At 29.5% G+C, this 26,183-nt stretch overlaps 1 protein-coding gene across 4 annotated transcripts in view; it reads right to left on the reverse strand.

The window, feature by feature from the left end:
• Positions 1–220: 220 nt before the first annotated feature.
• LOC123290561 (nuclear factor of activated T-cells 5) overlaps positions 221–26,183 on the reverse strand; it is a 136,897-nt gene continuing 110,934 nt past the window's right edge. For 2 of the 4 annotated variants that reach the window (XM_044870787.1, XM_044870786.1), the window contains exons 2-7: positions 13,063–13,477; positions 11,118–11,436; positions 10,598–10,937; positions 10,336–10,538; positions 9,586–9,736; positions 1,550–4,589 (exon numbers count right to left, since the gene is read on the reverse strand). In XM_044870787.1, coding sequence (XP_044726722.1) covers positions 2,056–4,589; positions 9,586–9,736; positions 10,336–10,538; positions 10,598–10,937; positions 11,118–11,436; positions 13,063–13,469 — 3,954 coding nt within the window. In that variant the 5' untranslated portion in view covers positions 13,470–13,477 and the 3' untranslated portion in view covers positions 1,550–2,055. Of the gene's footprint in view, positions 771–1,549; positions 4,590–9,585; positions 9,737–10,335; positions 10,539–10,597; positions 10,938–11,117; positions 11,437–13,062; positions 13,478–26,183 lie in introns of those variants that run through there. The other 2 variants (XM_044870788.1, XM_044870789.1) reach the window with 2 other exon arrangements.

A 26,183-nucleotide genomic window follows, 5' to 3' on the forward strand; every position in this document is an offset into this window, starting at 1 on the left:
AAAAATGTGCTAAAAGCGTTTTTATACGGAAGCCTGAATGTGTCATTAGCTTTTTTTTAAAAGTGTCTACCCACAAAACCAAACCTTTTTGAAAATGACAGTCGGTAATGACTATTCTTTAATTAGCCATTACCGAAACTGTCTGGAATTATTAATAATTGTATGTCCGGATTTAATGATAATAATTAAATTTAATGATAATGGTTATAATTTGTCTTACGTAGTTAGTTAAAAATTTTTATTAATATTATTTAAAAAATATAATGCTTTAATTAGCCTTTTTCCTCAGGAGATCCGATAGATACGATTTCCACGACCAGTATTTTTTCTCCAATTTGAACTTGTTGACCAGACTATGAAATCTCTGTTTAGTTCTACGTCTGCCCCCGCCAGATCTACTCGCTCGAATAAAAAAAATTTAAGAATTGTTTTCTACACAAAATATTTTTTGATCATCATTCGATAAATTTTTTTGATTTTCCAATTTAATATAAAATAACACTTTTCGTGTGTTAAAAAAAATGATAAGCAGGATGATAAAAGAAAATGACTACGAATGAAATTATTATTTTCCTTTTTAGCGAATGAAATTTTTTTAATATAAAAAAAATACTATGATACTGGGGGGGGTTTGTGGATTGTGGATTGTGGATAAAGCTGTGAAGCATATATATATGATGATAAAATTATGAATCGCCCCCGTTGTGTGTGTGTGTTTCATTTTATAGCCTCCACCATGTTCAAATTTTCTTTTTTTTTTTAGTTTTAAACTGGAACAAATTACGCATATTTTAATATTGCTTAATAAATTATAACAAACAAATTTTTATTTTATTTTTTAACAACATGCCTTTCTGAATATTTGAAAATTGCGTAATGAGTTCACATTACAAAGCGGCATGCTTAATATATTTTTTTTGATGGATGATTTTCCCAAAAAAACATGAACAAAAAATATATGGGCCACATAAAAAACTAGACAATGTATTAACCCGTCAGCACTTGTGTTATAAAGAATATTTAACGCATGTGCAGAACGCGTTAGCAAATCTCTCATCACGCGACTAAAGATTACTGAACGGTTAACGTGAGTGTTGACGAGTTAAAAGGGTAATCGACACGCTTTTACTAGTTTTTTATCGGATTTTGACTGTTACTTAGTAAAAATTTTTCAAAATTATGCCAATATTACGTAAGATTTGTGACGTAAATATTATATTATGACGTATCTGATAAAAAGCTTTTAGTGTGTTCCATACCCTTTCAGTTTTGCACAAATAATGAATTCCGCCTTTTCCAAAGTTTGATGGCCCCCAAATAGCATACAAAAATAATGTATTAAGTTTTAGAAATGATCGGTATGAAAATGGATTAAAAATTTATAACGCTTCAGTTTATTTTTAAAAAAATGGCTCGTTAAGAATTATAAATTTTTAACCTACATTTCGTTACTAATTTATTTGAAACAAAATAAGAAAATCATTTTCAAACGATACTTTTAAAAACATAAACACATTCGAGTTGTTTTTTTAAAATTCTTACACAGTACTTTTGTATGAAAAATATAAGGTTATGATGGCCACAGTATAAATAAATACAGTATTCTCACTCAAGATGGCGGCATAACAGCGTGAGATTTTCTCTCATCAGAAGAGTAATTATTGCGAAACAAATGGTCACTAGTGAAACACATGCCAAAATATTTTATTTATATGTGAGAATACTTTCTTTCTTTAAACTGTGATTGCATAATAGTGCTTTCTTTTTTAATAAATTATCATTAATCCCAATTTATTCATTAAAATCATTAATTCTTTGATGAAATTTGTACTCTTAAACAAATTAGGGCTTAAAAAAATAGTTTTTGTATAGTTAAAGGTGCTATTTCAATTCGGAAACGACAAACGTTTATCAGAATTGGGGCGAACAGACTTGTGTTTTCGTCATATGAATTTTAGACGATCTTCTTTCAACGACAAAATTTTTGACGTTTGACGAAATTGATTTTACTTCAAGAAAAAAAGAAAGCACTAAAAGAATGTTGAAAGGATTGTTTTATTGATTTAATGTACCTTGATCAAAGCAGCTGGTATTTATGTAACTAAGGAGATCAGTATCGGACATGCTTGTAATTTCTTGCGTAATTAATCGTTCTTTTCCCACCGTTGTATTTCCCGTGTTAGTAGTATTTATTGATGGCACCGTTGTATCAGAATTCACCATTTCTTTGACTGGCACTGGAATGACCGGACTATTTTCTGTCGTAACAACATTTTGTGATGAGGTATTATGAGTTGTGTTAAATGATGATTGTGTAATGAAATGTGTTGCGGTATTTGTTGTGTTTGGTTCGTTGGTAAGTAATGGCGGTGTATCAACACCGGAATTATTTGCTCCGTCCGTTGGAAACATTGTATTCAATTGTTGATCGATAATTGTTGATGTTGCCGTTGACGTAGCTTGTACTGCTGCATTCTCAAGTGATTGTTCTTGGAGAATTGATTGAATGGTTTGTTGTGCACGAAGTTGACTTTCTGAATCCATGATATTTGTTGCACTTAATATTAAATTTTTAATTGCGACTGGAGGAACTTTACGTGTTGGACTTAATACTGGTTCTTGGGTTGGTGGAATGATTTGACATGGTTGACACGGTGACGTTGCTTGACATATGTTATTTAACATAAGATTCTCTTGAGTCGTGTTATTCGGGCACATTAAATTTGAGTTTAAAATTAAATCTGGTGGTTTAAGTGATGGTGTATTAATGATTTCTCGTTTTGAGACAGCAGTGGGTGATAATGGATGAGTTGAAACTGTTGATTGAGGACAAATAATAGGCGACGAAGATGTTTGGTTTTGTGGCGAAGCGATATTTTGTGACGCAGGCGGAGATGATAAATACGTTGCGGCAGGTTCCGATGAAGTTGACATTGACATTGACGGTGGACTTCCCATGTGTGTTTCAACCGTTGAATTGACCAAAGCATCCAATTTAACTGTTGCGGCTGTAGGTTTTAATATATTGGTTTCCATTGCTGTGGCAACCAATGCATCTAAACGTACAGCTGATTGAGCAACAGCTAAGGTTGTCTGCTGCGCTTGGACCTGTGACAACAAGTGGTTGGTTATCACAGTGAGTTCATTGTTCGTACTTTGAGATATCATTGCAAGAGTGGTATCAGATTTGGTTTGAGGTGTGTAGATTAAGGAATTGTTTGGGATTAAGGTTGGTGGTGCAACAGTTGGTAAACTAAGTTCAGTCGAAGGTTGGGAGAATGGAATTGTATTTAAATGAGATTCAATGGGTGGTGGGATATTAGTGTGACTAATATTAGAATTGGATAAATTGGTACTAACCAAAATATCATTTGTTATTGATTGTGTTGTTGTTAATTCTGCTGCCTCGGTGAATAACGCTTTTGTCGCTGTTCCATTTTCCATAATATTCGATTGGTCTCCGGTTATCACTGGCGGTGGCATTAACCCATTTAACGGATTCATCGTAGATTGTGTGGATGTATTTGTTTGTGCGAATAATGGATTATTAACAGATGCTTGTGAATTAAATATGGTTGCGGATGTAATATCAAGTTTTGTTGAATCAGTTAAAAGCATTTTTTGATTATTCATGTCATTCGATAAAATTGTTGTTTGATTATTGATTAATTTCGTTTGACCTGATTCAATTGTTGTTAAATAATTTTCAACACTTTGTCCACTTTGTGCTGGCAATGGTCCAGCATTCGCTTCTGATACACCAAAATGACGTAAGGTTGCCAATGATGGTGATTGTGTATTTATTAGATCCGCTACAGTTACAATAGGACCTTTCATTCGTAAATCGATACCTTTTAATTCGTCTCGCGCAATCATTACGTCTGATGGATCAGATCTTAAATTTGGCATGGCTACACTAGTTTCACTCAATCGCATTGCCCCAATATTACCCTCATTTACAGCGATTGGTAATGTTGGGTTTGGCTCAGTACATCGAATTGCGTTTATACTGTTTGCGTCGTGTACTACATGAGGTGGTCTCAGTGAATTTTCTAAGTTTTTTTCTAACGAGACAGGCAATGGTGGAATGCTTACATCCATACTGTTCTCATTTTGGAGCGCCATTCCTAGCACCATATTTTCTGTAGGTCCAGTGAGATTTATAGAACCTCGTCTGTCCATATTTTCTTTTTTGAGTGTGATCGTTTCGGGTTCACTGTGTAGGACAGACATCGAACTAGTAGCTAGCATGCTTGTTCGTTGCATCATTGTACTTCCGTCCATACTATTATCGCTCATTGATCCCATGTTACTATCACTCGGATGTACATCCATGGAATTTTCATTGTAACGAGCGACTGTAATATCGGAATTAGAACTGTTGTCATCCATCATTTCAGTTTTTAATGAATCAGGAACAATCATATTCATGTTGGTGGAAGGTCTTCGCTGTGATAATGGCATCAATGAAGTTGGAGGTGGCATCATACCAACATCCATTTCAGCTTTTGGTGTGATGTCTGACATTGTTTGCCAGAGCATAACAGGACGTATTTCGTCTCTGGCGGCCATGAATGCCGGGGATGTCACTGTAATTCAGAACAACTATTAGCACCCATGAATTCGAAACTTCTTAAAATATAACTTATAAACTAAAAAATTCGATATGAAGCCGCTGGAACAAAAAGGGAGAGATTTAGGTGTCGCTCCAGTACAAGAAAGAAAAAACAAATAAAAAATTTATAATTTTATAATAAATAAACAAAAAAAACATCAAAAATTTTGAAAAATGTACCAGAGCGACAAGGCTCACAGTGTATGCGCCTCTCTTGTACAATTTACAGAGGTCCCTCATTTAAGGACAACTGAGAACAAACATAAAAAAACAATCACACTATGGAATATTTGAAAATGGGATAAGTTAATATGCAAAATAAGAAATACTAGGGAAAAAAAGGATTCTAAATTGAATATTTAATTAAAATTTTTAAGAAAAAAAATAAACTCAAATTAAATTTTCTTCAATATCAATTTATAATTTCAAAGGACTAAAAATTTTTGGAAAAATTAAAAAAAAATCTTTAAAAAAAGGACTAAAGACTGCAACAAGCATTTATTCCCTTAACCACATAAAGGCGTAATGAGTATATTATGCGGATGTATCAATCATTTATAAAACATTTTTACTGCGCAAACAGTGTGGCCTAATTGTACAAGGTTAATTCTGCTTCGGCTAATATGCACCTGAAAAAAAATTTTGTATCCATTATGTGTGTGACATAGCATGTCACATGTCTCCATGGATTGGAAAGCACTCCATCAGCTGAATTTAGAGAGAAAATATATATATAAACACCAACGTATTTATAAAATTCACTTTATTTTAAATTTAATGAAAAATAAATCAAAGAAAAAATAAAATAAATAAATTATGATATTTAAAAATTGAACCAAAATATTAAATAATATTTTCTTTGAAGCAAGCAATTCTTCAATTAATATAAAATTAAACAAAAATTTTACTATTAATAATTTAAAAAATTAATATGAATATTGTAATAATTGTAAAAAAAAATTATGATTCTATTTCTTTTAAATAAATTATGTATATAAAAAAAATATTCTAAAGCTTGCTTTTTTAAACTTTTATGAAAAATTTATGAATTAATTAATTAATTAAAAATATATATTTATAAAAATTAATAGTCAAATAAATATAAAAAAAATATTATAAAATGTTTAATCGTTGATTTTTGTAAAAATGTATAATTTTGTTTGTGTTTAATTGTACGTTCAGTTTTGTAATTTGTGTAATTTTGTGTTGTGTGTGTCAAAAAAAAGGTCATGTTATGCGCAAATGTTATACGCATGTGTAGTAAGTATTTATATGTAATGTTGTGTAATAGGGTCTTCCACAGCAAAAAGTTATCAAAAATAAAATTTGAAATTCGTCCTAATTCCTAGACAAAATTTATGTTATAAATACTTACTTCGAGTATAGTCTATTAACTAGTCGAAATACATATTTATAATTTTTTTAAATAACCAGAAATTAAGAGTGATTTGAAATTTTATATCAAATAATTTTAATCAAAAATAGATTATGTACCGAACATTATTGCGTGATGTAACGAAGCTAGAAGCTTGCTTTTGGTATTGTGATCTTAGAATAACCGAAATATAAATACCAACTAGTTCGGATACTAAATTTCAACGTAGTGATATAGAACCAAATTCTAAATAGAAATATTCTTAGAAGTTTTTTGATTTGATGTATCACTACAATTCTAAAAAGTAGAGGAAATTCTAGAAAGATAATCTAACAAAAAATTGCCATGATTTGCAATTTGAAAAGTCTGCGGTAGTATTTAAAAATTAGATCTCTTAAGGTGGTATTTTTGTCATAAAGTTGCTTCTATCGGCAAACTTGATTTTATCGAAGATCTTGATTTTATTAGATCTAGAATGACTGGTTGTTGGATGAACCACAAAAATATCAGCTCATAATTTCATTATTCGTGACTCAATTCGGTATTTCGTTACGAAAAGCCAGATTCATATTAAATAATTAAATTAGACTAGAATGAAGTGGGTTTTTAAAGAAAATTCGTTAAACCAATTCGGAAAACTATCGGTAAACCAATTTCTGAACCAAATTTGCGCGGGAGCGGTTTCAAACAAATCGAAAAGTAACGAAAGGTCAAACTGTTTTTAAAACTCGAATTATCTATAATTCTAATTAATTAAAAATCAATATTAATGGTCTCAGTCGTAATTAAGCTAATTCCTAGCAAAGTTATTTCAATTTTTGACCCAAAATAATAACTAGTTTGCAAAACGCAAGCTGTTGAATGAGGATATCATAAAAAAGGCCAATCTTAGTTGGAAAGAGGAACGCGTTTGTGGTAATACAAGACAGTTTTGGTCGATTTAGGCGACAAACATGCTGAACGCATGGCCCAATCAGTGTATTACCATTATTGCAGCAGTTATCACAGAAGGAAGGAGGAAGTATCTTATCTTTTCTGTTATTGTTTAGCTCTTGCCATGAAGAGATGGAGTCATTTAAGCCAACGTTTCTTTGACGACCTCTCCAACCTTATGTGCTCAAACAGCTCTAAATTGTTCACGGAGTAGTAGTCGAGAATGTAGCAATCCTTTTTCGATATCAAAACGAACCCTTTGGTATAAGTGTGTCCCACCCCGGGATATTCACTCCAATCTAGCTTAACCTAACCTAATTACTAGTTAAAAACAACGGAATAACAATGCTCATAGCTTCGTGACGTCACTCTCATTTGATTTTGTGTATTTTATATTTATGTTAATGTAAAATTTTGATAGTTTTATTTGCTAAAATTTGATTTATTAAATATTTACAAATGAAAGAAAACAATGGATTCGAATGTTGATCCACAGCGCGCAGCGTTAAAGTCAGTGTAAGACCCTATTTGTTTTGTATAATGATAAAATAATGTAATGTAATAATAAATAAAATAATAGAATAAAAATATTTGAGTGTAATATTTTGGTGTTGTGTATATAATTATGTATGTGTATTATGTTTTTTTTAAGTACCCGTGATGCGAGCGAGAACCTTTATGACGCGTGACGGGTGCTGAGAGCTAGCGCAAGCGCAGACGGCCACTCTAGCCGGCGCAGCGGGATAGATGGCGGTAGCACGGGTCCTCCCCGCGCGAGCATTTGTGCTCATGCTCGACTAACCTGTTCGCTGTTTGGGACAAAGGGGAAAAAGCAAACGCATAGAGAAAATCTTATATAAAAATTGTTTTTATAAAAAATATGTTATAAAAATTATTAAAAAATAAATAATTATAAAACCGTATTAAGTAATACAATCGTTTAAATACTCAATGCCTTTTATTTTTGTATTTCAAAAGAAAATTCTTACTAATTTTATTTAGTTAAATATTTATTTTGTAATAAATGTTTATAAATAAACTTTTAAACAAATTTTTATAAAAATAACATTGAATATTTATTTTTCGATGTATGGCAATTTTCACACTAAACATTTATTCGGTCGTACATTCTCAATGTTGAACACATTTACTCGCGATACAACAAAACTCATTCAAACGTCGTCCGCAACTGCCGCATAATCCTTCCCTAATTTCATTCGTACAAACATTCAAGCATGAAAACAAAAATGTTTTTTATTAATTGTCGATATTTTTTTTAAAATCATACAACAATAGTGTGAATAATGCCAGAGAAATGTTAAAAGACACAAAAAATTCATTTTCATACAAGGAAAGCACTTTACTTCGAAACGAAATTCGAGTTTAATAAAATCAAGACTATTTTAGCCATATTTTTTGAATTTAAGTGCGTTCTTGGTATTTGAAAAACTTACTAATAATAATTTTGCAGAATGGAATTAACCAATAATTCAAGTGCATTATAGACTGCAAAACTATTTTTAGCCAAACAAAATGTCATTCATTCTTGTCTCTCACACTGCATGCAAATTTTTTATAAACTAGAATGAAGTTTGCCAATTTATTGAAATACGTTTTTTGTATTTCACAATATTTGTCACATGTTTATAATTTAAAAGAAAACAGTTGAGAAATCAACGATTCAATCACAATTTTTCTGACTATACAAATTCAATATCTGTGCCCATCCTGGTTTCGGGTGGAAATATTCCTCTGAAAAAACTCTAAATCTAAGAATAATTTTTAAAAACTCATACATTTTTTCTTTGAAAAACTAAAAGAAAGTGTGAAAAAGTTCTAATAAACTCTAAATTAGTCAAACATTCCCTGAGTGTTTTGACTTTTTTTCCGAGTTTTTCAATAAATTCTAAAAATAAAAGACCAGACACATTTATAAAAAAAAAAAAAAAAAAACCCAAGATGTGAGCATACACACCCAACATTCTTTGCTTTAAGCATTTATATCGCTGGAAGTTATTTTTCGAGTTATGTTGACTTAAAAAAGCCACTCTGTATACATAAGACTTCGACATATTTGTATTGAGAGGAAATCAACTTTTGTGCTCCTCTCACTAAAGATATGTTGAAGTTTTATGTATACAGGGTGTCTTTTTGAATTTGACATATACTTTAAACCCGAAGAATAATTTTTATCGATAAAAATGCTTCAACCAAAAAAGTTTGGTTGTGTAGGTGCACATCTTACGCCGATATTAAACTTGACCTAAATTTTCAAGCTCAATAAAAAGCTCACTCTAGTCCAAAACTGGTAATCGATGGATCAACACTTTCAATAGTTTTTTTTAGAGAAATATTTCCCTCAGAACAGTTTAACACCAAATAGATATTTTTAAATATCCGGAAATTGCTCTTGTTGTTCAGATTTTCAATTCTTTCAATATCAAAAAAGGAATAAATTTTAGTTTTGGTATCTATTTAAACTATTCATTATTTTTAACGTTAACTATTGTAACGTGATAATTGAAAACAAAAATGTTTCATTTTGAAACGTGTAAAGATAAATAAAAAAATGAGTTTAAATATTTTGTCTAAATGTGACAAATACAACTGACAAATTCCATGACCTTAACTACATTAGTCCAACAGTCTGCGGCGATCTTACCAGTTGCTGATGTACTAGGAGGGGAAGAAGGAGTATACATAAATTGATGTGGCTCGCTGGTTTTACCGCTAGATACAACAAATAGGCTCACTGCCACCGGATCTGTTATATTGTGCCTGATATACGGCGGCACAATACATACCAAATGTGTCTGAAACAAAAAATTTATTGAATTTAAAATACATCGAAACGAAGTAGGAGGAATATTTAGAATTTTGGAAAAGTGTATTCGGAAAATCGTTTGAATGAAATGCCAATGGGCAAGAAAGGAAACAGGTCAACTTGTGTATAACCACGGCTAAGCCATTCAACTCTTTTCGCCTGAAGCTCGTTGAAAAAGGTGGTGGGGCTCTTGACAGGATACTGTCGATTGAACTACCATCTTCATAACACGAGGATCTCTGATGACCCCGCTTGTAGGGCCTGTATGAAGGATAATGAAACCTCCAGAATGGAGTGTTTCTGCGTGGCACCTGATCTCGACAGAATCCTATAGCTTCATTTGCTAAAAATAGTATCTCCTATCCAGAGACGTCTCGTCTTCGGGTGACAGATTGCTGGTTCAAAGGAGGGCACAATGAACCCCTTGGTCTGGGTTCTAGGGACACATTTGAGGTATCCTTTTTATGTATTATTATTATTAAGTTCTACAGAGCATAGATAGGGTAAAATTTGCGAGATCAAAATTTTAGTTCCAAGTATTCCTTTGCAAGATAGTAATCTCAAGAAATAAATCATCGTAAAACTCACCTGTTGTAAATATTCTTTGTCGGGAGTAACAGTTTCCTCCCATAATAAATCTCGATCTCCATTAACTTCATGTTTGGTTTGTTGGAATATCACTCGTGTATCTTTCAGGAAATTTTTACCTAATATAAATAATTCAACATTTCCAGTCGTCGGACACATACTTAATGACTTTTTACAAATTTCTGGAACACCAGGTGGTTGAGCTGTAACAAAATATACAATTTAAAAACCTACGAAATCAAGTGGTTAAATTTTGACTTACTGCAAACAATTGGCTGCGATGATGTTTGTAAAGTTTCAGTACTGCCATCATCATGTGTAATTGTTGTTCGAAATACCATTCGACATCGGGTTGATTTCTTTTTACTTCGTGGACCGGATTGATCCGGAAATCGATGTTCTACATCGACATTACGCTCTTTTAAAATGCCAACACAATCGCATGTGACCATCATTTCTTTCGTTGGATCCAATTCAACTTCAATCACAATTGTACCTTCAATCTTTTTCTCAACACATGGTGTTGAATTTTTCCCACTTACGCGGCATGCTTGATAAAACATATGTGGTGCTACTCGTCCCATATCGGTACCAATAAAAACCTGGACCAATCAGAAAACAAATTAGTTTATCTAGTCTAAGCATCCATTGTAAGTAAATACAAGGTTGTACTTTACTAATGGAGGTGATTAGAATTTATCTATTCTCGAGTGGGAGTCGAACCCACAGCGACCAGAGTACAATTCTTCCGTCCTTTACTAAAAAATTTGTAGATAAATTACCTGTAATGTTGCTGGTTTATCATAGCCGATAAGTTTAACAATTGGGAAACCATTTCCAGTTCGATCTTTAACAGCACCACGACTTCCTTCTGTTTGGTATCTAGCACGATGTTGTTGTTCAGGTTGACAAATAATTTGAAGTTGCACTTTATTGTTACGTGAAATATTACCGAGTTGTGTTGTGAGTGTTATCGGGCCGGTGGGAGATCTTCGATTTGTAAGCGGAAGACAACGAGGAACTGCACGTGTCTGGGTAGGATTATGATTTGCGGTACGTCCTAATGATGGAATCATTGATGCTGGAGCAGTACGAATTAGTCTAAAATCAATTATTATAGGATGCGTTAAGATATATCACGTAATAGTTGAAGTGATAAATGGGAGAGTGATGAATAAGCTAAAATTACTAATTCGTGACCGTGATTAGAACGATCCAAAGAATGTTTTGGGGGCGATTTGGAGAAGTTTCATAGAAAGCTATTTGCCTATCATATCGTGTAAGGTCTTTTATACAAGATTCTTCGCTTTGTGGGGAAATAGTATTTATATATATATAGTTTCAATTGTAAAATTATGCTCTCTTAAATACGAGGTGTGCCATATTTTATGTCGGTATTTAAATATTGGATAACTTTGACATTTCAACCGATTGAGTTGATCAATCGTGGCGCTAAAATGACGATGCATGTTGAAAAAAGTCGTCCAGTCGTGTTAACTCAACATGCATAGGGTCGGAAATATCATGGTCAACAGGCACCAGCAATAGTCGTCGTTTGGTGTTAAATTTGTGTTTGGGTATAAATTTTGATGACTGACGAGGCATTTCAGAGGTATTTCACACTCTGTCACGGCGTTAATAAGCAAAATTACCCCATTTGGTTAACGATGAATCCATATAAGATCCATGAAACGCCATTACATGCCCAAAAAATGACCGTTTGGGCCAAAACGCAGCAAGAAGGGTACATTGATGTTGTATTCAAAAAATAGTCCACATAAATTGCAAAGGACTAAATTGAATAAAAATACCTCATATACAGAAATCAGTTTATTTTTCCAAAGTTTTTCAATATTTATATTCCGACATAAAAGATGAGGCGCATCCATTAGCTTACGTGTTTCGTTTTATTGATAAATTAATATTGAATTTATAAATCCATGCTTTAGTATTTATTAGATGATTATCGATATATTTATCGTTTTTTTACAAAGGACAACAAGATGACCTTCTTAAAGTTTCGTTGTCCATATGGTTTGATTACATCTTATGTATTCTCGTTGAACTGATCAATTTATATCAAAGTGAGAATGATTGTATTAAAATTATAAATTTATGCTTTAGTTATTTATTTTTACAGTTTGTAAACCATATCGTTAGCCATTTACATTACATGAATAAAGAAGAGTTTTTATGTATAAAATAAAGAGGAAGAGATATGTGTATACTTGAACACAGGCGGTCAGACTCATCACTTGAAGTTGTACACATACAATACTAATTACACACAGTAACACATAACCATAACACATAGTATACCTTCTTTCTTTGTTTCATACATAAGAACGTCTATAAAAACTTTTCATACTTCATATCTTTTGTATGGCTTATGAGATAGCTTACAATCGGTATATTAGTGGTACTACAAGTAGTTCATCGCATTTCGTCAAAGATTAAAGATGGCGTCTGGACTTAAAAAAAAAAAGAAAGACACTCCAATAAAAATGTTTGAGTTATATAATTACAATTAATTAAAAACTATGGGTTTTTAATAAAATTATACATTTTACGCAAACGCACAGTACTTCTTTTGAAATTGATTTCTCGAGGCATTTTGATTTTCAACTCCAGAAAAAGAAAAAATAGTTATTTTCAGGATCACCTCGAGTAATGATCTACATTTTGTGTTTAGAAAAATTCAATGAAAACCAGAAAAAACAAACTTACGATGTAGTTTCCTTGCAGTTGGTGGTATTTTCTGGAAACGAATAATTATCATTCGAATCATCCGATTCCATTTTAATTTCCATTTTACATTTTTTCGATTCGTTACGTTCATTATTGTTATTTGACCAGTTATTAGGGTATTCACCACGTTGATATTTATTCCGTGGTACTAACGGATAATCCATGTGATGATCGAATCCCAAGCCACTATCATTGGAATTCTCACATGGATCAACACTATTAATGGCACCCCCACCATTGCCACGTATCATACTCGCTCGTCCTTTTCCAATTGAAAAATTACGATTATGATGATTATTATTGTTCAGTCGTTTGGTTGCGACACGTAACACCTTACGGTGTACACGCGGCGCCAATGTTGACGCCGTTGACATAGTCATCTTCATTGTATTCCCTGTAACAAATAAAACATAATTATTAATAACTTCGGTAAATGCTAGAAAATTCTAAGCTATAATTTTTTTGATCAAGTGAATTCCAAAAATATCGATATGTAAAATATCGATTTTTAGTTTAAAAGTAAAGACCGCGTTATAGCCTTCACCTCCCTTGCTCTCAATTATACCCCTTCCACAACATCCCAAATAGGGGTAGGGATTGTTTTGCACAGGTAAAATATATGTACAGTTTTTAATTTTTTATAATGTAAAATAGTCATAATTTATTGAGTATATCAGAAAAAATGGCCATGAGTTTTTACCATCTTTACAGAAATCTTTCATTTATGGTTCAAAATGATGCCCATAGATGGCGCAGTAAAACATCAGATTAAATTAAAATTTAAAAACTTTTTTTTATACATATATCTTTATAAATTATAGCTCATGTGTTATTCGGATGTATGCGCCATATTTTTGCACAGTTTCATTAAGTCCGTTTAGTAGTTTTTGCGTGAAAGCGTAAGAAACAAACAAATAAACAAAGGCCCCAAAAAATTTGGACCTTTTTACCTTCTGATACAAAGGCAAGTTTAAAAACTGTTGGAGAATTTCGAATCATAAAAATTCGACTGTGTTAAGGCGAGGAATATCCACGAAAGCAGAGCAAAATTGGTTGAAATTGCTTTGTCTTGGATTTGGATGAAAGCTTAAGATATAATTAAGGATTCAAGAAACATAATAATTTAATACCTTTGACGATTGGGGGGACAATTATCAATATATGACATTTTCCTAAGTTTGAAATTCAACAAATCAAGAAGTTTTCCCTAATTTTCGTCATTTTTGATCCAGTTCAAATTATAAATACAAGGGATTTGTCTAAATAGATTGCGAAATATCGTGAATAAAACGTTTAATAATTGTTTTAATTGGAGAAAAAAAATTGATCAAAGAATATTTCTTTTTAATTTTAATTTTGATAAATTGCGCAACTTTCATTTCATCTAAAATATTAATACATTTAAAACACTTTTTAAAACAAATATTTTTATTAGAAACTAAAAAATATGTCAAACATATATCATTATTTTTAATAACATAGTCAGTCAATTCTGCTACTAATTAGTTAAAATATGGTCTATTAACAAAAATGAGTACAAAACATTGATAAAAACTTATTTTATTTTTATGAACAAGTAATATTTGTTATTTTAAAGTTTTTTTTTTTTTTTTTAGTTGAGTTCAATACACTTTTTCATAATTTTTTTTTGGCACATAACATGTCAGGTAATTGAGGTAAACGAGACAATTATTTTTTTGTTTTTTAAATTTTGTAAAAATTATAATTTAAAGATTGATTTAATCTTTATCGTTTCAATTGGACGTTATTTTTCCCACAAAGACCATCAAATTTTACTGTTTCGAAATTCTATTAGTCATCTATTAATCATCAATACTCTAACTTCAGTCGTCTAAGTTCATCAAATGATGGATCTTCGATGAACTCATAATTAAATTAAAATTTTGTTTTTATATCATCGACAACCTTATATTTTTATGGTATTATTATAAATTACAAGATTATCTAAATATTTTAGATAGTTTTTTATCACACTCTCTAGATTTTTTGATATAGAAATATCCAATTGAAAAGGATAATCTATATGATTCATCATTTTTTCAGCCAACTTTGAACGATAAAATAATAATGAAAAGACGATAAAATCAATAATAGGGTATCGGATTAAATTTTTTATCACTTCAAATGAAGAATTCTACCTTCACGAGTAAAAAAGTGAAGTTGGTTTTAAAAAATCTTTACTAGTATGCTAGATATGAACGTTTAAAATTCTTAATTAAACAAAGAGGAAGATACCCACTAGTGACGTCATATGTGGGTATCCTCATAGAGATTACAGATAAAACTTTGTTTTGCTAAAAGGAGATGGACAACTTTTGAATGCAATCTTTGAATGCTTATAACTTCTTCGTTTTTTAATCAATTTTAATTTTACTCTTAAAATTTTGTCATGGTATCTCAAGTCTAGTTTTACTGTTACTGCCCGGCGCTCAAACAGCAGCGAAGGAAATGGTTTGGTCCGGTCATAGTCGAACCAGAAGAAATTAGGAAACTCAGCGCTAGGCAAATCCTGGGTTTCAGTACATCAGTTGGTTATAATAGCCACTGAAAAGCGTAGCGGGGATAGAGTACAAGGGTCTATTTGGCTAGATGCTCTGAACCATTGCTTCGAGGCCCGATGCTCGAGCATGGCCCGCTAACCTCCATACCCATACCTACCCATACCCAAATCTAGTTTTACCAATCCGACATCAGCCTAATCCCCTATTATTTTTGGTTCCTGAATGTAAAAATACGATTTTCATTAATCGAAAAAAAGATTTCTTTTGCTTCTAGTATGGATACAAAAAAGAGAAACAATTAAATATAGTTTAAAAGTTTTTCTATACACAATAAAATCTGTATTTTGTAACTATGTCAGAAAATAGAACAGTCTATTTTGATAATGATATAACACAAATGACACACATACATGCAATTAGAATTTAGCTGGCAACCATTTGTAGAATGTTTGTGCCGAGAAAAATGCATTTCATTGTAACAACAAACTTATTTTAACAAAACCATAATTTATCATTCCATTCTATCAGTTTTTTTGTTTAGTGTATATTATTATTTATTATACATTGGCAAGTAAAAATTAATTCGCAGCTTCACTCGCATTAACATACAGATTGGACTATTTTAATCTAATATGGATAAAGAACATTCTTTAATCTACAATTATCGATAAACTTTAAGTGTCGAGTAAATGCAATAATGGCATACTTATGTAAGTCACACTTACTCCGAAAACTAACGATTTTCGATAATCTTAACTATAATGAGTAAGAGAGTTAAGGTAGTACTATCGGTAATAGACTTTGCATTCAAAATTTAATGAAACTTGGAATAGTTGTCCATTATTATATCATAATTAACCAGTTAAATTTTTAGGGACCTTCAGAGAACTGAAAAAAAGATATTTTAACATTGATCCTTATGTAAAATCACAGATTTTATTTTATTTTACAAAACTGGACGATCAGATTTTCAGTCCTCTGAAGGCCCTTAAAAATTTAACTGGTTAATTATGATATAATAATGGACAACTGTGCCAAGTTTCATTAAATTCTGAATGCAAAGTCTATTACCGATAGTACTACCTTAAAGAATTTTAAACAGATTAAAAATCTAAAAGTTTACTAGAAAGTTGAAAATATTTGTTCGTAAAGAATATGATATGTCCTTTTTAGGATTTGCAGGTCAATCTGTTCCATTCTTGCACGAAAGATCGACAAATAATTTCGAAATCAAATATAAAAACTACATTATTTCTAAGTAGGTAAGATTCGTTTTTAAAAACAATTAAAATATTTCCGTGATAAATGTAAAGTGGTAATTTAAAAAAACATGGATAAAATTAAAAAAATTAAATTAGATTTTATTATTATTATTATTTTTATTATTCTATTAAAATAATTATTATGATATAACAATATATTTTTAATTAGTCTTAACTATTTTAAAATAATATTAAAATATTCAAAAATTATTTTAAAAACAAGTGAAAACAAACAATTGACTGAGCTAATTGTTGAAATACCATGCATAAATAGTATTGATTACTGTATCACATTGATTATACATATACAACTTTTATAATACATACTATACAATTTACGCCTAATTTGCGCCCTCACGAGTAAACAGTGATGTTAACGAAAAAATGTTTCAAACAAAAAGTGTTTATTTTTTGATAACCAACATTTCTTATATTTAAATTTTTGTTCTATCTCTAACGGTTTACAAGATGGATCCTATGGACCCATAGGTCAAGACCCAATTGACCTGTGTTGCTCGACCTCACTTTTTACGTGCTGAGTACGCTGTAAAAATTTCAGCTTGATATTTTTTTTCGTTTTTGAGTTATCGTGCCCACAGACGGACGGATAACCGGAAATGGACTAATTAGGTGATTTTATTAACACCTATACCAAAATTTTGTTCGTAGCATCAATATTTTTAAGCGTTACAAACTTGGGACTAAACTTAGTATACCTTGCATATTACATATATGCATGGTATAATTAGGATATATATACTTTAAGAACTCTTCAAGTTAAGGTGTTTCGGTACCAAAACGAAATTATTACCAAAAAACTTAAATTTTGTGTGTCAATTAATTAGTATTTTATAAGCCTTCTGTTATTGTTATTTGGTGTGATTAAGCCACGCTTTCCATTTTCGTTTTATTATAAGAAAATAATAATTTTTAAAACGATGTTTAAATTCAATGATTTGTACGGGTACCGCCGGGAAGTATCGGCCTGGTAACAAGGCGATTAAATAATTTAAAAACTATAAATAAAATCACAAATAAAATATCAATATAATTTTAAAAATAGAGAATTTATCTAAATTTAATTAAAGATTGATAAAAATTAAATGTTTTTTTTTTTTTTAAAGTTAATTAACATTTCCGGAAGTGAACTGAACATAGATATTATTAAAATCATAAAATGTTTGATATCTTGATTTTGAAAACATATTATTTATTAGACTTACATGAATTTGTGATATTTATAAAAAAGTGATTTATCAGTAATTTAATGTATTATGGTGTGTTATGGATCGTTAGATACACTGATTATCATTTATTAAAATATTTCAGTTTATAGAATATAAATAAGTATATAGTTTTTTAATATTATAATAAACTCGAACAGAAATAAACAGTTTTTATCGAGAAAATCAATAATGACGTCAAAAGCAGCCAATATGGCAGTTATAAGTACGCTTAAATCTTTAAAAAAAAAAAGCTGCAGTGGAATATCTAATGTCTAGACCATTAAAAAGTTCATTCATAATTTCATCAGTGTTGTTATAAATTACTATGGTTTAGGTTAGCATTCTTTGAATTGGCATATCAATATTTTACTAATTTCTACTTTTTTTTTAAATCAAAATTATTTTCCGCGTTGTTTTTATATGATTGTTAAAAAATAATTTTTTTTTTTGCTTATCGAAACGAAAGTGGATTTGGATTAGTAGGTTAACTCAGATGTACTAAATTATTTGATTTGAATATCCTTGACTTTTTATTCCAAAACTAAACATAATTTTAATTTTTGTTCAAATTTAAAAATTATTTTGATAAAAAAAACAGTAAAATATTTTTTAATGCAAAATATAATTTACAAAAATATAATAATAATAGGGTTTAACCTCCGTTTCTCTGACATATACGCCTATAACAGAGGCCACCCACATCATTATTTGTTAATCTTTATTTATTTAAATAAAAACATATCTTACAATTACATTTTGATGTGGATGGAGTCGGTTACTTCGTTCTTATCTAAGCGACAACAATGTGATCAATTCTGCACTCATTAAATATAAATTGTTCACACTGCCGCTGCCTGGATTCGAACCCGCAACCTACGTCTAAATGGACAAACAGTCGGAGGCAAAACGCCTTAAACCGTTCGGCTATTTAGGCTCTAATGTTTTTTAATGCAAAATATATTTACAAAAATATTTGACATTATATGAAAACTTTGAAGAAATATGTGGGAAATTAACGGAAATGAAGATATAATCAAAATTTAAAATAATTTAAATAAAATTTATTTATATAGTAAATTCAATTTTGCAAAATGTTTATTTTAAAATGTTGTTACATAACATTTAATTGATTCACCTGTTTAAATTAAAATCAAAGTATTTTAAGTAAATATTGAAACTTAATTAAATAATATACAAGAAGAATTGTCATATACTTTAATATAAACAGTTTGATGTATTTTGTCTATGAATTTGATACCTTTAATTAGAATACATGCGTACAAAAAAACTTTTAACAAAAAGAAAACCGACTTCCAAAGAAAAACTTTTCCAAAATAAATTAAAATGCACTAAAAAGTAAAAATATAACGATAATATAATGTAGTTAAAATTATTGTTATTTTTGGAGTCGGTGTCAGCCAAGCTAATGTAGCAAACTGTTCTGCCAGAGTTGTTTCCTTGGCTGACACCGACTCCAAAAATAACAATAATTTTAACTACATTATATTATCGTTATATTTTTACTTTTTAGTGCATTTTAATTTATTTTGGAAAAGTTTTTCTTTTGAAGTAGGTTTTCTTTTTGTTAAAAGTTTTTTTTATTTTGTGACTTTTAGTGAGTACACTAACTAATTTGTCACTAAAAAAAAAGAATCATCGAAGTGATATTGAGTTATTCGTTCTCTTGCCGTGTGCATACTTAATGCAAATTTAATACTTTTATGGTTTTCTCATGGACGCCGTTGTTAGAACTGGATCAAACGGAAAGCATCAGCGTTCAGACAGATAAAGAATCATCAAAATCGGTTCACCCAGTCAAAAGTTCTCAGGTAACAAACATTGAAAAAAAAAATACAGTCGAATTGATAACCTACTACGTTTTTGTTGGAAGTCGGTTAAAAATGTTTAAAAATATTGAATCCATGCAGCCCTATTTTATGTTACAGGCGTTTAGGGAAGAGGGAAGAGTAGCCTATTGCGTGCCGGTATTTCAATTTTATCGAGTAGTTTTCTCAAAACTTCTTGGTTTTTATGCGTGATTTATTTTACCGACACTGAAACATTAAAGATAGATTTCAATAGATGGCGTTGTTAAACGATTAGTATGCAGGGAGTTTTTGAGACGAAAAATTGATTTAGCTAGGTTCCATTTCAAGAAAACGTCTCCAAAACTCGGCAATCCAGGACCTATTTATTTATACGAAATATATATTTTTTCCAAATTGATATTTTCTATTCCAAGAAACATAAAGTTTCATTATTGATTTTCCAACGTTTTTCACCTTATAAAATTGCAATATTTCAGAATAAAAATATTGTAATATATATTTTCATTTATACAGTGTGTCCAAAATTAAGTCGGTATGATATGAAAAATTGTTTTATTATTTGTTTTGTGAAAAAAAAGTTATTCTTATTAAAAATGGTCCACCCATTATGAATGCAAATAATCTTATTATTTTATATCGCCTTAAACAAATAAAAACAAGTGAAATTTACAAAATTTAAAAAATCCCCGACAAATATTTCAGGTACGGAACCGTAAAGGCGTACTTGAAACATAGCTAAGAACACTCTTCATTAAATTGCATTTCAAACAAAACAAAAAAATTCAAAATCTGTTCATCCGGTTAGGCGCTGCGATGCCACAGATAGACAGGCAAACACACACACATAGCGGTGAAACTTATATAACACCCTTTTTTTTAGGTCGGGTGTTAAAAAAACATTTCCCATATGGTGCCGTTTTAATTGGCACACCGTATAAAATTATACAGTCTAGCAGTTATGTGTGCATAGTGATTTTATAAGAGATAATTGAAGGTCAAAAATGTAAAACATTATTACATAGTATTACATGACACACGAATCAAAATTATGTTACAACATGAGAGAAGTAACTTATGTTTAAGTTCGGTCAAGCCGCCGCCGTACATTCTCCATTCGGTTTATATTTGTTCGTCGTCTAAACTTTAATCCAAAGTGATGCGGAAATCAAAATTTCAAGGCAATCACACATTCATTTTATAAAAATAATAAATAAATTTGCTTGTATATTAAATTTATTTTTATATTTACAAATAAAATATAAAATATATATAATAATGCATGATGCTTGTTTTAAATAAAAATTGCACTTAAATCAATGAATAAAAAATGAATTTATTATGTAAATCTGAATACATAAATCAATTAGCATACAATCTTTAAGTACGATGTGATTAAGAAAAAATTGAATCACTCTAAAATGAATTGTGATGAGAGACAATTATAAAAATGATCAATAAGGTTTATTTTATAAAACTCACTGTAAGTTGGTAACAAGAATTTTCATGTATTTGACACAACCACATATGGACTAGACATGACAGGTATGTGTTTGTTATAACCAAATCCTATATTTAAAGCAAACGCGAAGAAATCTTCTTTTAATTCATCGATTCGCTTTATTTACACGATTATATATTCTAATTAAGTACAATTTTATTTTGCATCAATAAAATGCATGACTTTAAACTAAAATCAATCTCTTTCATAGAAGTAATCATTTTGTTTATTTAACTTCAGTGATTTTGTATCAATGAATTCATATTTTAAATTCAATTTCATTATATTATAAATACAAATATTTAGCTGTACTTGTTCCAATCATTAGGCAATTGTTTGAAAGTATTTTTACTTTATTTCAATATGAATGGTCAACTTCGGGATAAGGTTATCATTATTTTAATTTTTTTTCGTGTCGATGGAGTATTTCATAGCTGAGAAAATCCAATTTTTCTGAGCATTATTGTACATATCACACGTTTCATACTCATCACTGCCATTTAATTGACTAGTAACTAGTTTCAACTGTGTTTGTTGTTAACTTGTTGATGAATTATTTTTCTGCGTGCAAATTAATGAATTTATTATGGAAATGATTATTATTACATAACTTTATATTATTTATTTTTATTATAGATTCAATAAATTGATTTATAATTAGAAAGAAACTTGGCCAATCTTATATTATTGACTATAGCAACAAAATCTGCAAGCAACTTGTTTCTAGCTAATTAAAAGTGATTTTTATTTTAACTTTGCGTATGGATAATTAAATATGCAGAAATGCAGTAGCTATTAATAATTATAAAATATTTATATTTAATAAGAAAGCCTAAATGTATATCTCTCACACCAGTAAAAAATAAAAAAATCGAGGCAAAAAATATTTCTGCCAGAATAAACCCTGGCACATCTAATCCATATTGTACCTATCGTTAAATAGTATTGATTCAAATGCGAAATTTCGAAATTTCGAAATCTCTGTAGGTAAGTGCAGTTTTATATCACGGAATCCAGGGCTATTTTGATATTTAAGTCTCGAGGATGTTTGAATATTTAACTTAAGCAGGTGTTCTTACAAAATGATTTAAAATAAACAAAATTTTGAAAATTTATTCAGAAATAATTGAATTGAAAATTAATTCTTCGCTTTATGGACATTTCAACATCAAAAAAAAAAAAAACTTAAGCGATTACTGAGAAATACATGTATAACCTTGAAAAATTGAAATAATACAAAGAAATAAAATCAGGTTCATCAAAATATCAAGATATTCGCTACGCGTGTAGAAATTTTATTAAAATCTGAATAAAACAAAATAAAATAAATTTAACATAATTATTTTCAAATAAAAAGTAAATTAATAACCATCATTTATTGGAGTTGAAGTGTGTGGAATTCGTTCGACCTTCTTATTGATCTGATAGATAAATAAAAATAAATATGTTATAGGTGTTAAAATACAGAAAGTTCTTTAATAGTTGAACGAGGAATTACTTTATAAGCTGAGACCATTGACATATACTATCAAGATTGGGAAAATGTATTCAAAATGGATATTAATCTAATTATTTTTTATATATATTAAGATGAAGACACCTTCATATTTTAATTTTATAACTAGTGCGTGATATGGAATGTAAAAACTGGACAAATTGATATTTTAATAGTGCTATTATGTATTCAAATATTTCAACAAACTTGTAATAATTATGAGCGTGGGTCAAAATAAGGAAAAAATTAAAAATGCGAATTTTGTCATGAAAATCGATATAATATTTTAAGTATTTACGATATCTCTAACCATCTCTGAGGCTAGACAAAATATTAAGAATCGGCCTTATTTGTAAATTTGTAGTTGGCTGAGTTTAAAGTTCTGATTTCGGTTTAATATGTTAAAAATCTGACTCATAAAAGTATGACTGTGTAAAATTTCAAGTCGATATTCCTATAAATAACCAAAGTATGAGAATGTCTTTAGCTTGGGAATTCTAGCCTTTGTCAAGAATTATTCTCTCAATTTCTGAAAACGATATTTTGCGATCGTTATAAGAAAGTACAAAAAGGAAGCGAAATTATTAGAATAGTCTTGTATCCAAAATTTCAACAATCTATGGTTTTGAGTTTTGGCGACATACAAACGACATACAAATGTTAGGGCACGCCGAAACGATTTTTTCTTGGCTGAATATAAAAATTGTGTAAAAAGAGCCAGGGAGCAATGTAGGTTCTAATTGGATCAACTCACCTTTATAATTTTAGAAACTATTCATACTGTTTAATATACTTTTCAAGTGATATGTTTGGGTTGAGTATGTTGCCATTCTATCCAGTATGACCGGTTTTATTTATTTTATACCATGTATATATGAAATATACATCAAGGTATACTAATTTTAGTCCCAATGTGTAACGCTTAAAATTTTGGTATAGGTGTTCATAAAATCAATTAATTTGCTCATTTCCGTTTGTCCGTAAACATGGTAACTCAAAAACGAAAAGAGATATCAAGCTGAAAGAGCTGTGGTCACGACGTAAAAAGTGAATTTGAGTTCGTAAATGAGCAACATAGATCAATTGGGTCTTGTAAATCAGATACAGTTACGAAAATTTGAAGATAACACTAGTGAGCCTCGAAAAAGATTTCTGAAATACAAAAAACAACTTTTCTACAAAATACTTCGAAAAATTTTCAGAATTATCAAAACTAGAACAAATGACGTCCAGTAGGTCGTCATAAATGGGTTTGCTTTTTAATAATAATAACTAGCTAATAACTTTTTTAAATCATTAAAAATAATGCATAGTATTTCAACGATTAACTCAGTTGATTGTTTATTTTCATATGTTAATATTATGTATTTATGAAGACAACAAGATTTGGGTTACAAATTGATTCTTATCACACTATGTGGTTGGTTGCTATGGATGCTACAATAGCGTAGCGTAGGTAGACCATATACTTTATTTAGCGTAATGGTTTTGTTTTAAAAGTGTAAATTAATATCAATCTTATTTAACCTAATTTATAAAATATAAATTCTTTGTAATTAATGTTAAATTTATATTCTTCTTCAGATGACTGTAAAATCTGTAGTAAACTATGAAAGATGTTTTGAAATAAATAAAAAGACTTCCCTACATCTTAACCCATCAGCAAATATATGCTATATATTATAAAAATGATCACTTAGTTTATTTCAAACTCTCTGCAAGTTGGTAACAATATTCTTCATGTAGTTGACACAATCACGTATAGACTATACATGACAGGTATGTGTTCGTAATAACCAAATCCTATAATTAAAGCAATCGCAAAGAAATTTTCTTTTAATTCATCAATTCGCTTTATTTACACGATTCCAACTAAGTACAATTTTATTTTCCATCAATAAAATGCATGACTTTAAACTAAAATCAAGCTCTTTCATAGAAGTAATGATTTTGTTTATTTAACTTCAGTGATTTTGTATCAATGAATTCATATTTTAAATTCTATCACATTCTATTATAAATACAAATATTTAGCTGTATTTGTTCTAATCGTTAGAAAATTGTTTGAATTATTTTTACTTTATTTCGATATGAAACAGCCAACTTTGGGATGAGGTTGTCACTATTTTAATTTTTTTCTGTGTGTTTTGTTTTTTAACTTCATTTGATAAATGTTTGAAACAATCAAATGAAATAATTAGGCATGCACCAAAACAGTAGTTCTTAGTTTATAGTTAAAATGTAATAAATAAATAAAAAGATATATAAAATAATTAAAACTAACAGACATACAATTAAAAAGGTGTTTTCGTAACAACATATACAATTAATATGTTGCACATTTTTTAATTTAGTTTTATTATTAATCATTAAATTATAAAAATCTTTAGTAAGATCTCAATTAAGGAAGCGTTATTTATTTTTTTTTAAAACATTGATCACGAATTTATTATAATTTTTATTCGTTTAATCATTATTTACATGGTCGTTTTAAATATGATAAAAATATCTGATATCTTCAAATAGTAATAATAATAATAAACGGTATCCGGTTAATTATAAAATTATAGAAGCGTTGAATGATCTCTGAGATACTTATATATTCTCATAATTACTTTTTCTCATAATTTAACGACTAAAAATCTTAGACAGGCGTTTGAAAATCATTGATAACTTTCATGTTTTCATATATCCTTAAATTATGTATCAGAAGTGAATAAATGCTATAAAACTGCGCTAGAACTTTTCTGTTTCGTTTTACTATTTTTGAATCAAGTAAATAATAACTAGATTCAAGTATAATTTTCTATTATGCCATGTCTATTGTTTTAAATTAGACATTGAAAATAATAATTAAGTAAATAAACAATTAATTATGATTATGTAAATAAAATAAAAAATGTAAATAAATATAATAAAATCATTAAAAATGTGTATACATATATACAAGCAAGTAAATGTAATAATTTCATTTTGTTTCATCAAGCAGAAAAATAACATTTGAATTTCATTAAGCTCACAGAATCGCAGAGTCAGGAGTTAGGTAGTACCAACATGTATTATTGGGTGTTTGTATAATTATTATTAGAATGTATTTATGTATGATGAAAAGCAAAGAGTTATGTTGGCGCCATTATTATTATATTGTGTAGATGTTAGAATATGTTTTATTCTGTTCAATACAGCATCATTATATATATACCTACATACTACCATGACATTTAAAAACTGTCATATTACGTAAATTTTATAATGTAAAGTCTTTTTT

Source organism: Chrysoperla carnea, chromosome 1 (genome assembly GCF_905475395.1).
Source record: "Chrysoperla carnea chromosome 1, inChrCarn1.1, whole genome shotgun sequence".
NCBI classification, from domain to species: Eukaryota; Metazoa; Arthropoda; class Insecta; order Neuroptera; family Chrysopidae; genus Chrysoperla; species Chrysoperla carnea.